The 12668-nt window shown below is 37.9% G+C and overlaps 1 protein-coding gene across 2 annotated transcripts; it reads right to left on the minus strand.

Moving 5' to 3' along the window:
* Positions 1 to 2613: 2613 nt before the first annotated feature.
* LOC103724054 (E3 ubiquitin-protein ligase DIS1) lies at positions 2614 to 12309 on the minus strand. 2 transcript variants are annotated; one of them, XM_039132816.1, is made up of 4 exons: positions 11935 to 12309; positions 7803 to 8038; positions 4383 to 4769; positions 2614 to 3230 (listed from the first exon to the last, which is right to left on the minus strand). In XM_039132816.1, the coding sequence occupies exons 2-4, from the start codon at positions 8007 to 8009 to the stop codon at positions 2910 to 2912; spliced, it is 915 nt and encodes a 304-aa protein (XP_038988744.1). In that variant the 5' UTR covers positions 8010 to 8038; positions 11935 to 12309; the 3' UTR covers positions 2614 to 2909. The 2 variants fall into 2 exon arrangements, with proteins under 2 accessions (XP_038988744.1, XP_008813421.1); XM_008815199.3 differs by having other exon boundaries at positions 12060 to 12308.
* Positions 12310 to 12668: the final 359 nt, after the last annotated feature.

A 12668-nucleotide genomic window follows, 5' to 3' on the forward strand; every position in this document is an offset into this window, starting at 1 on the left:
TTCAGTCTGCATATGATGAAAATCAAATAGAGAATCTAGATGTATTATCTTGGTGGAAGAGTGTTAGAAATCAATATCCTGTTATGTCTGCAATTGCACGCGATATTTTAGCTGTGCCGATGTCCACGGTAGCATCGGAATCCGCTTTTAGTGCAGGTCGGCGTGTTCTTGACGAAAAGAGAAGTAGGATGACGGGCGAAACGGTGGAGATGCTTCTCTGCTTCAAGGATTGGCTGGATGCTGAGGCAAGACTTCAAGATAAAGGTGGACATAATACAACATCCTCTGATGATGATGATACAAACACTACTGAAGACTGAAGACTGAAGACTGAAGACTGAAGACTGAAGAGTGAATACTGATTCACTGAATCACTGATGATTAGTAAGATTTCTTAATTTTTTATAATTGTACATTTTTATTGTATTCTGGAGGTCAGACCAAGGTCCAAACCTCGGCCCTTTCTTAGTTTCTTATTGTATTCTAGAATCTAGAGGTCAGACCAAGGTCCAAACCTCTCTTCATGTACCATTTTGATTTAAATTAATAAACTGGTAGGGGTCTATGCCAAACCCCCCACCATTAAGGTGGCTTTATATTCATAAATCAAGATTTCTTAGTGTTCAATATTTATTAATTTATTAAAAAAAATTTATCGGGCCGAGCCGGGCCCAGGCCCGGACCGTGCCAGGCTCGCGTGCCAGCCCGGCCCAGGCCCTTATGGGCCGTGCCGTGCTTGGCCCGCGGGCCTAGACCGGGCAGTGCCGGCCCAGGCCCGAAGCGGGCCGTGCCTGGCACGGCCCGCTTGCCAGGAACCTCTAGCCCAGCACGGCCCTATCAAAGGGGCCGTGCCAGGCACGGCCCGGCACTGTAGCTGGCGGGCCGTGCCAGGCACGGCCCGCTTCATGCCGTGCCGTGCCGGGCCGTGGGCGGCCCGGCCCAGTGCCCATCTCTAAAGCGAAGCATGGTGCGGTAAGGTTACCGCAGGGCATGGCCGCGGCGCGTACTGGGCGAGATTAGCTCAGCCTTTGGTGGGGATCGAGGTCAGCTAGGTCTTCGACGGGGGCCGGGGTCGGCCTTGCCCACTTGGCAAGGCGCTGAAGTCGGTCCGACTTAAGAGCCACGATATATGTTTGATGAGGTCGGCTCGGCGGGCTCTGAGGTCAGTTTAGTTTTCTTGACTTTAAGGTCTGCTCAGCAGAGCGCCCTGAGCTCGGGTCGGGGTGCGTCGTCGCATGGGGCGCACCGAACTTGACCGGGCACGTCATCATTGTAGACTCTAGAGGAAGTTGCTGCATGTCGTAGCAGCGGAGAGATCTGATTGAGGTCAGCTTGGCCTTTGGTGAGATCCGAGGTAGGACTGGCTCTCAGCGGATCAAGGTCTAGCTTGGTCGGCGCCGAGGTCTGCTTGGTTATGTCATCTAGCTCTTAATTCAGTATCGATGCAGTCCATGCCTACCATAACAGCAGAGTCACAACCTGCAGCCACAAAGTTTTAATGTCGATTTTGGTTGACTTATCTGATGCAAATTAATGTTTTGCTGCAACCAAAATGCTGCTTCTTGGGTCAAGTAATATCAGCACCAAGTCTTGAGTATTAAACAGAAATTAAGGATGTGAGGTGCAAGTATCCCGCATTAGAATACTAAACAAAAATCGACACGAACGCGAGACACCTGGATTAGCCTGAGAACGATCTTGATATAAGAAAGCTCTATGGTTGAATACAGAATTTTTATTTCGATTATCTGATGTAGTATCTTGTCGATGCAAAAATAAGTTAAGCTTTTCCATGATTTATTTGTGCCTTACAGAGGTTGAAATATTTATAGTTCAGAAAGAAATATTAAGATAATTCCGGAATAATATTCTCTCAGAATGAAAAGTAATTTACGCAAGAGATGTCCATTACCAGCATGTAAATTCTCTCATAAAAAAGTTAGCTTCTCAATTTTTTGCTAGTAATTTTCAAGAACTTGTGGACCAGTCTTGCATTTAAATATGCAACTCGGAGAATTAGTATATACACCTGCACCAATTTTGTTATTTAACCTTCGATTTCTTTGCAAACAATTTTTTTGAAAAAAATGTAACAAAGTAGCTAGGCAGCACGGGGCACAAGATCAGATAGACGGCCTTGTGGTTGTGGCACAACACTCACTGGTTTCAAACTGAGACAATAAAAAATCATCAAGACAAAACAATCTTGCTGTGCCAAAAAGAACAAAGAAATGTTAAAAATTATCATCCTACATGTGATTCAACTTGCTCTCAAAAGCCATTCAGTCAGAACACATAATCTATGTTATATTAGACCTTTCAATAAAGCATCAAGTAACACAAACTTTACCCTTATGCACAGCCATCGGTAGAATACATGGATGTGGATCGGTATGAATAAATTATTAGGGATTAGAAAAATAAAATACGCATACAACCTAAATGCACCAAAATCCATGGAAAGGAACATAGATAGTGTATATCAATGAAACAACTAAACAAGCCATTACATTGAACTTCAGGCCGGAGATCAAATATATCCATGAGCTCTCAAACGAACCGCCATGAGGCTTTAAAAGCTCTATGAATTATTGCTCTAATTCAAAGATCGAATAAAATTTCAAGATAGAATTACCTTGCCACAGGGCTACTAAAACAGAAAGTTACACATATGATGGCTGATTCAACAGACGGCACCAAAGTTCTCTATATCTGGCATTTACACAACAAAAGAATATGTTTCATGCTTTTCCAGTCCAGTTTGAGCATCATTCTTAGCAAAGAGAGTTTGCCTTAAATACATGATCTACCTCAAAATATATATAGGATCTGAAGAGACATAAATAGAGATCATCTAGGGACCACAAAAGAAGTGAAGCTGAACTGGAGATGGAGAGCGGGAAGGGTTTTCATTGTTCCTTCCAAATCCTCCCAGTTACCCTCAGCTTTAGCTCCTTCCGATCCCCACCTGAGAAAAACAAGGCCATATTCCGTTGGATGATAAGCCCATCATAACTGTCCCTCACCTTCCGATGGCTATCTCTTATGCTTCGGGGAACCCCTTGCCAGATCATCTTGCGTCCATTACCTCCAACCTCGAGACTATAGCTATAGTTTTTCGCTTCAGTGTCATCCCCCATGAATCGCAAGAAAGCTATGTACACAGGTGCCATGCCCAGCTGAAATGCCTCAAAATGCAGGCAGAAGTATTGCCCAAAACAACTGAAGACCTAAAGATACAACACATTCTTATATTATGGCCCAATATGATTGCATATACAAACTTATATAAACAATTACGAAGTCAAACTTGAGATACAAACAAGAGAGATGCTCTAAAGCAAATATAGAACAATTACAGAAATAAATACAAGATACATCCTCAGAATTTACTGCATAAATCGTATTAATACCACCATCACATCGAAACCACCACAAAGCAACAAATCTGCATGGCATTCTAACATCCTGGAAGAAGATCCCAGCTTTCAACAGAACAGTTTTATTAGTGATGATGAAAATAAATTTGCATGAAAAATGGCTTCAATTTATCATGATTGCATTATCAAACATGGTGGAGCATCAGCTTTGCCTGGCTAATTGGCACTTTGCGCAAGCTCAAGTCTCATATTTACCAGGACAGTAGGCATAGCTTCCAACTGTTCAGATGTCTTTTAAGGAGTACTCTGGAAAACTACAGAATCTGACACAGTTGAACTTCTTTAGAAAATTCCAGCCTAACAAAAATGTGACATATGAAGGAGAGCGAAATAAAAAAGGATTATCAAAAACAAACCTAGTAATTGAACATTTGAGTTAGTAAAAGGTCTTCAGATTAGGTCTTGCACCACCAAATCAGATGAATTCAATCCTCAGTTATGCATGTTCATTCAAGATATATGTACAAATATATATTGTGCATGTTCACCAATAAACCAAGCTAAAGCTGCAAACTGAATCCAAACTATAGTTTTGATCAATATTAGTACTAGGCATTACTATATTTGAAATGCCTGCAAAGTGCATGAGCTGAAAATGCTAGAACCGAGCTTGGCTTATATGCATCAAGCATGCAGCTAACTAAACTATTTTAGCTCATTGACAATCCTAGAAATCAAAACACACAGGTTATCATAATTTTGTACTTGCAGAATACTACAATTTTAAATCATAATCCATTTTAAAGCTCGCTCGTCGACTGAAAGCTGAAGGAAATCACCACAATTTTTTGTAATTTAGCAAGTCCATTTAAAGTCAAAAGTTGTCATGGCCCAAGAAAAGGAACAGAAGTATGACATTACACAGTCTTTCTCATCTAAATAGATGAGGAAAACATTGTTTTAAACCCAAAAAAGAGGAAAAGGAAAAAGTAGGAACAGTACCGTTAGCATCCATGTTGCATTCTCAACCTCATGTGGATTTGATTTGACGTATCGATGATTAAACGTGCTTCCATTGTGCATGTCAACCTTGTGATCATCTTTTAAGTGAGTCACCAAATAAGGAATGTCACCTACAACAGTGCACTCTGATCCAGCATAGGGACAATTATAGGGTCTATAGGCACATTGTGATTCATGTTTCAACTTGCAGTAGTAAGGATGTATGCCCATACACCCAAAGCTCTGGTATTTGCAAGGCAGTTCAAGAGAAGCAGCCACCTTCTCCAGTGCAAGACATCTTATATTGCCCAGCTCATGCCTGCAAGTGGGACACCGATTGTGAACTCTAGGCTTGCATCCAGAACACAATGTATGGCCATTTGAACACTGCACACAGAAAGGGCAAAATAGATAAATCACAAAGAACTGCATATAGTGGAAAATTCACTTTTAATTGGCTATAATATGCTCTGGAATGATATCCAGTTCTGAGACCAACCCATCACATGATAAAGAACATAAAAGTATGAACAGGATTTTTAACAAAACATATTTTATAGCCCCCATAATGTATGAATGCCAGGCACGGGGCCGGGGGTGGGGTGGGGGTGGAGGGAAGGAGGGAGAGAGAGGTAATGCAAAAGCAAAACTGAAAAGACGCCATCGCATTGGAAACCAATGAAACAGCAACAGTTATATAGCTAAGAAAAAAAAGTGCAAGGGAGAAACTAGAAGCATGCATGCAGATGTATGTACATGCATATATAAATATAATATATGGAACACACTTGTTGCTGCTACCATATAAAATGGAAGACAGCCACAAAAAATAAACATAAAATGCATGGAAAAGTATTTACCACAGAGTTAAAATCCAGAACGAAAATATATAGATTTAAGATAGCAATGGTTCTTAATAATGGGGAGAAAGAGCAAAAGCAAAGGGAAAAATAATGAAGTAAGATCTAAGTGAATGATATACAAAATGATGAAAGCTAAAATTCTTGGTCATATTGGACTATATCAGCTAGTTGCAAGGAGATATGTAAGCAGAGAGTACCTAAATGCCACTTTAGTTGCCATGCATCACTTATGATCATAACCAACTAGCCATACCCCCTATATTGAGGGTTGTCTTTATGAATTCTTCATCTAACCTGTTACTTTGTATTAACCTGATACCATGATTTCCAAATAAAATTGTATATGAAATTTCGTAATTATAATAAATTTGATCTATCATAAAAATTCTGTTAATTAACTGCATCATTGAAACATTGTTATGGGATCAAGCACGTAAAATTAAATTGTTGCATGTTCAATTGTAAGACTCAAGAGTGGCATTGAAAAGAAGATATATATATATATATATATATATATATATATATATATATATATATATATATATATATACATATATATATGTAGGTATGTACGTACGTACGTACATACGTATGCATCACCTGACTCTCAGCATGACTACATATAGATCCAGAATATGATTATGTGACCCAGACCACAAGGGTTAAATATGGCCATGTGACTGAGGACCACAAGGATTAAACGTGAAGTGACCTAAGCCACTGAGGTTAAGAGCAGTCTTAAATCACTATTCCTGGAATTTGATTACTAATGATCCAGACCACATGGGTTAAATATAGAGTGCTCTATCCGCAGCAAGTGCGACCGGAGTCATTGGTTGTAGAGCGAGAACTGGAAATTGGATACCCAGTATATTATGCGTACAAGTATATAAATGTAAGTATAGTTGATTATGAGATTAGATACTTTACATTACTCCGATTGTATGTATCCTTTTGTTTTGTTAATTCTATTGAGAGATGAAATGCCTTGTTAAATTAGCATGTGGATATTATTGAAAGAAAATGATATAAATTTTACTTGTATGGATGTATCATGCTTGGTATAATTTAATTGAGCTAAATGACTTGATATGGCTTGATCCAATTCTATAAAGTGTACTTGTTACTTACTGAGTTATGAAGCTCATAATCTTCACCTTTTTTTTTCCAGATCCAACTAGACTAGTAACATAATTTTGGAGGTATTAGAGGTGAGGCCATTTCTGACAGTTAGTAGATCTAGTTTGATCGGTGTATGTATATTATAATATTTTCTGGATTATGTATAAATAACTTTAACACTAGAAGTTTTGGATTATAAAATTTAGAAGAACTCTATGTTATGGCTTGTGGTGGTGTGCATGATATATGTGATATTTTGGTTCGATAGTTTAGTTGTTCTGATATTTACTATTATCTATAGATGAATTGTATAATTTTCAAGTTATATAAAATACATTGACAGGAGGAATGCCTTGCATGCTTATAGCGCCAGACAATGTAAGTGCAGTGGCTGCCCATGCCCTTGAATTGTGATTCTGGGATTGAGGGCATGGCACATTCTTTTCTTAAATCATCTTTAGAACTTGAGCAATGAATAGCTTGCCTTTACATACTCCAAGAACGAGGAACTTATTTCAAACATCCAACACCTAAATCTTAGGCATCTTTAAGCAATTTTTCTTCAAATTTAAATTATTTAACAGAAAAAATAAAGATTGAGTATAATCAAGCATAGTAATAAAGTGATGGGTAGGACTTGATTCACATCACGACAAAATAGGAGGAATTTCTTGATTGAATTTAATAAATCATAATGTTAGCAGCTTTCTGCCTACCGACATCATAGGGTTTTAATCTCTGCAATGTGAAAACTTACATTAAAACATTGGGGATTCGGCTGGTTATCTTGCTAGAAAAATTACATTAGTAATGATCTTTAAGGCATTCAGCTGGTTATCTTGCTAGAAAGCTGGTTTCTTCTCGCATAAATTCTATTTATTCTTGCTTAATTATTATTAACTAAACATCTTGAAATTAGTTCAATTCATACAAACCTTTTACATAAACCCGTCAAAATTTCTTGGGTCGTGATATACTAGAACATCTGGAATCAATTAGATTGAAACATTTGATGGATTTACACATACTGATGGAAATCTACGGTATATATAAACTAATACCCATGTAAAAATATAGAGAACTAAAATCATAAAACAGCTTGTAGACAAATAAGAATCACTTAATGAAACATTTTCTTTTTGCAGCAAAGATTGGGCAAACCCAACTCATTTAAGTTACATTTAGTACAATATAACCCATTTGTGCAGTAAATCACATTATAGATGCATAATGACATTCATCTATATGAGGCACCTCAAAGCATGAAAAATATGTGTAAAACAAAAACAGCCAATAAACTTGAATGGCTAATTAAGTCCTTAAAAGTTACTAATAGGATAAGTTAGAACATCAAAAGTGAACATTTAGACATAATCAATGTGGTAGTAGAACAATCCAAGTGCCATTTGCAGGAGGGGTTATACAAAATGCAGACCTGATGAATGGGTGGATACATGGCATTTAAGCACACAGGGCACTCCAGGAGTTCAAGTACATTACTAGCAACAGCATTTGGCTTCGCTGAATGCTGAATATGGTCATTCGCATGTTCATTGAGTTCCATCATATCTTCATTTTTAGGGGGGTCAATAACCTCAGGACTGACTCTCATTTCATCAAGATAAGGACTACCAGATGCCATAAGTAAATAGCGAAGACAGTGGTAGGGTCCTGTCACAAGCCAACAACAATAAAATTATTCTCCATTTCAGGTCCTAGGATACCTATTATGCGATTAGTAGTATTTAACAAGCTTCTGTCATCTAAATTAAAGAAGACAATCAAAACTCAAGTGTCATTTGGCCCAACAGATAAATCAGCTCCATAGTTGTTGAACTTACAGTTTTCTCATAAAATTTTTGGTTTGTTGCTCTCAGGCAAATGTGTAGGCCCAACAGATATATTAGCACCACAATTTTAAAACTTGGAGCTCATCACCTAAAATTTGAGGATCAACCATTGTTCTCATGCAAATGTGTAGTTTCTATGGTGAAAGAATGAAAAGGTGACATTTTGAGCTACGATTTTAACAACATTGTCTTGCAAAAAAAGAAAAAAAAAATCATATTGGGTTTATTATTGGTCTAATTTGGATATGAGGCCCAACATACTATCCAAGATTATGTTCACAAAAGTAGCAACAATAGTAAGTTCACAAAACTTACTAAATTGTTGTTGTGAAAGAATTCTGCATCAGTATTATAGCACTCAAGTATAACATGAAAGCACATATATAAAACAAGTAGATAATAGGATTTTCAGCCTAAGATCAAGATGCATGGAACACTGACCAAAAAGCTCTATCCCCCAGCCTGTGCAACGAGTGAAGCAACAAATCTCCAAGATACAAATATCACCACATAAATCACCCAGCAGGGAAAGTGGGGAAAAAGACTAAGGAAGCAAAATATTTGAACCTAAAAGAAGGAATGAACCTAAGATTTAAAGTTTATGGCTTGTTGTTGTTGAGTTTGAGTATTTGAAGAAACAATTGAGAAAAATAAGAATAAGGCTTGTTGAGTCTGAGAAGAAGTGCCGCTTTTTCTCTTTCCCGGCCCATATACAACTGAGCCAAGTCTTGCTGAGCTGGCAGATGTCACCCATGACCTCAATGGCTAGCAGTAATCAAGATCAGAATAGCAGCCACTATAATGTTATAAAACCTGTTTCCACAGTCTCAAAGGCCTACTGAGATACACATACATAAAGATATACATACTTGTATACACCAATACATTACAGGATTCTAGTAACAACTGCTATTTAACTGTTGGCCCATTTTAACACTTGTTATAAATCAGGGATGACAACCATTAGTTCATAAATTTACTGTTCATCTAAATAAAATATTTTTTATTTGATGAGAGCAGTGACTTCAGAAAATCAAGTTGTTACTTGTTCTTTATAACAGCCATGACAACTGTCTTTACTTATTTTCTAACAAACCTTGTACGAGAATAATCTAGGTGAAAAACAACCATTACTTCCATGCTAAGGAAAAACAATGGTTTCAAAGGTGTTTTGTTGTCTGTGTATGTCATTGCTATTGAAACCTTGGCAGGCCCAGTAATTAGCCCAACTGCTAGTGCCAATAGTAGCTAGCTGACTAGTTACAGCTAGCTCAATGACTAGCTGGGCTTAGAAAAAAGGAGGCCCATAACAGGTAATAATGCAAGACACAATAATCAAAGAAAAAGGAAAAGAGAGAGGCCAGAAAACATATGAACCCACAGCTCTTCGATTCCTTTCTTCTGCCAACTCTTTAAGGCTTTGCTTTTTTATTCAATCTACAAGTTTTCTTTATTGGGCAAGGAGTGTTCACATCACAAGTTAATTTGCCACTAACATGCTCATTGATAGAGATGCCAGAAAGCATTGAGTTTGGTTATGCCTCCAGAGCTTCAACACAGTGCTACTTGTGAACCGAGTTGATAGCAAGGTTTTATATCCTACGGGATAAAGGTGCCCTCGTTTCTCCACAGAATGGATGCCCTGCCATCCCATCCCGAGCATCCAATTAGGTACCCTCCTCTCTCCCCTTCTTCTTTCCTTTCCTTCTTTCTTTTTTTTATTTGTTTATTTTTCTTTTTTCTTTATTTCTTCCGTCTTTCCTTCCTTTCTTTCCTTTTCTTCTTCCTTTCTCTCCTTCCTTGGTTTTTTGTTTTTCTTCTTCTTTCCTTTGTATCTTTCTTTCCTCTTTCTTCTTTTCTCTCATGTGGATGGATTTTGGAGTCCTGCACTATCCTGGCCCCATTTTTTCATAGAGATTGATGGGACGGCCAGGATGACACCGTCACTCCAGGATTTAAAACATTGGTTGATAAAACTCGTAGGGCAGTGTTTCGTGCATCTCAATGTTAGACCAAATTTCTTATTTTGCTTGTTTTCCTACTCTACTCTTTCATACTATGCTTACCTACTTTAATATTGATTTTCAAGTTTTCTGAAAAACAACAGCTTAGCAATTTTCCAAGTTAATTTACCCATTTTATTTCGTAATCACAACCTTTTCCACACAATTGTTGTCATTTCTGATAATTTTTAATCCATGATTTCTACTATTCAAAAGGATCATTCTAGGTGATCAGAATTGCCTCACACTTAAGGGTTGATCTACATGAAGTACATGCTACATATGATGGTGGCCCAATAGTCAGGAAGACAGAACTTTTGTGGCTCTAAAGCATAGGTTACCATGATGGCAGGGCCTTGGTTATCACAAGCTTGCTATCTTTCAAGGATGCATGTGCTCAACCTCATCGGTCCTAAGAATACATTATTATAAGAATGATGTTAAAGTAACATTCCTTGAGCTCAAGGAAATTACATGTTACCCAAAAATATTAAGTATCGGACCATCCTGAGTTAAGTCAATCGGGCTCTCTTATTATGTTTATAATTAGTTAAGCACCATCTGACCACCAAATGCATAAAAAGATTAATTCAATCTTACAACTTGAAATTTAAATGTTTGGATTTGGAAGAGAGTTGTAGTTAATTTCGCTGTGAAAGTCAGAAAGTCAAGCGCTAGCCACTAAACACATAATCTACTGATGTTATTACTATAGACTAATAGCAATTTTTATTCTGTAATTTTGTTATACATATGATATCTGTATCAAAAAGATAATAAAAAATGCATGACACATTTACTGTTCAGCTGTCGTTTATTCTTCACAGATGTGGTAGCAATAACTGAAATATGATTTGGAGCATGGTTGGAGCAGTGGAGATTGAATGATTCATAAGTGTGTGGCATTTCAAGTAGAAGATTCCTAATGTTGAGGATCAAATGAGTCATCTAAAAAAAGTAAAAAAAAGGTTTAAAACTCTGATGCTTAAGTACATACACAAAAATAACCCATGCTTCTCTTCATGTCACACAATATTTAAAGTTTTAAACTATTAGAACTCTGATGCTTAGATACATAGACAAAAATAGCCCATGCTTCTCTTCATGTCACACAATATTTAAAGTTTTAAACCATTAGCTTTACATGAATTCCTTTCCGACTGTAAGTCCTGGACTCCACATACAAAGCAATTCAAAAAACTAGCACGAACTGCAAAGATCTACTGCCATGTATATTCATGAAAATAAAAATAAACAGAACAAAAGGCTAGCTACAGCATTTAAATCAACATTTTCGAATTTCAGGTAAAGAAGAAGTAAACTTGGCAATAGATAGCCCATACCCATGAAAAAGCAAGTACTTTTTGGAGTCAATTGGCACTAATAAGCATCATTTCATTACAAAAGGCATCAGATCAAGCCACATAAACGCAAAAGAGCCATTCAGTGAGGTTCCAAACATACCACATTCTCTGTGGATCCAATCGGAATCAAACAAAACATGAACAAGTACAGCAGACTCGTCGATTGACCCCATTGTGGAACCCCCAAAACAGATCTTTCCCCCTTCTTTCACAGAAATTTCTTATAAAAATTTAAAAAAGAAATTTTTAACACATACAACGCATCAAAACCCCCAAAGATTTAAACTTAAGAGAACAAAATAAGGAACAGGAATGAAGCGAAAACCCAGGAACAAATCCAGCAACATTACCTTAAAAATCACACAGAATCAAAAGAAAACACCCCGAAAGATCCAAATAGAACATTCGTGAGAATCTGGATAGGAAAACAACCAGAAAAAAAAAAAAGGCTTCTTGCTGTGATTTCCAACCATACCTCTCGGGAGAAGAAGGACGAGAAAAAGGAGAAGAAAGCCAACGCAGTCAAAACAACTTGTGAGGAATTTATACTGAGGATTAATAAAGCCGAAGGGAAGAAGAGAGTCAGAGAATTCGAAATAAAGCCGTTGATCTCTCTCTCTCTCTCTCTCTGATTTGTTTTTATCTTTCTTGTCTCGGGGACGGACAAAGGAGAGGGGAGTGCGGTGTGCTGTCCCTCCGGAATCTCGGAATACGCAAAGCGGTGCCGCTGGTGACTGTGAGGGAACAATTTAAAGGCAAGTGCAGTTTGAAGTGGGGAAGCGGGGAACGCGCATTGAAGGGCGGAGGCCGCGTCTGTCGTCTATAACTGCGTGTATTCATGGGCCCCACATCAAAAACGGATGGATATTTTCAAAATATAAAAAATTGGTCACCTTTTTTTCATTCCTTTTACCAGCTTTTGCCGCTCCGAACACATACTATTTATTAGATGAGTAAATTGGTCACCTTGCAGCCAGCGGAATGAAGAGATACAACTCAACAACTATGGAGGAGGGGTTTCCTGATGTGTCATAGAACCTTTTCGGAATCCATCCTCTCTTGCCTCTCTCTCGTATCTAATCGA

Source organism: Phoenix dactylifera, chromosome 13 (assembly GCF_009389715.1).
Source record: "Phoenix dactylifera cultivar Barhee BC4 chromosome 13, palm_55x_up_171113_PBpolish2nd_filt_p, whole genome shotgun sequence".
NCBI classification, from domain to species: Eukaryota; Viridiplantae; Streptophyta; class Magnoliopsida; order Arecales; family Arecaceae; genus Phoenix; species Phoenix dactylifera.

Coding starts and splice junctions, on each gene's coding strand:
- LOC103724054 (XM_039132816.1), bottom strand. CDS start 8,009: ATGGCATCTGGTAGTCCTTATCTTGATGAAATGAGAGTCAGTCCTGAG. Junction 4,770..7,802: donor TGTATCCACCCATTCATCAG/GTCTGCATTTTG, acceptor TTCTGTGTGCAG/TGTTCAAATGGCCATACATT. Junction 3,231..4,382: donor ATGCAACATGGATGCTAACG/GTACTGTTCCTA, acceptor TTGTATCTTTAG/GTCTTCAGTTGTTTTGGGCA.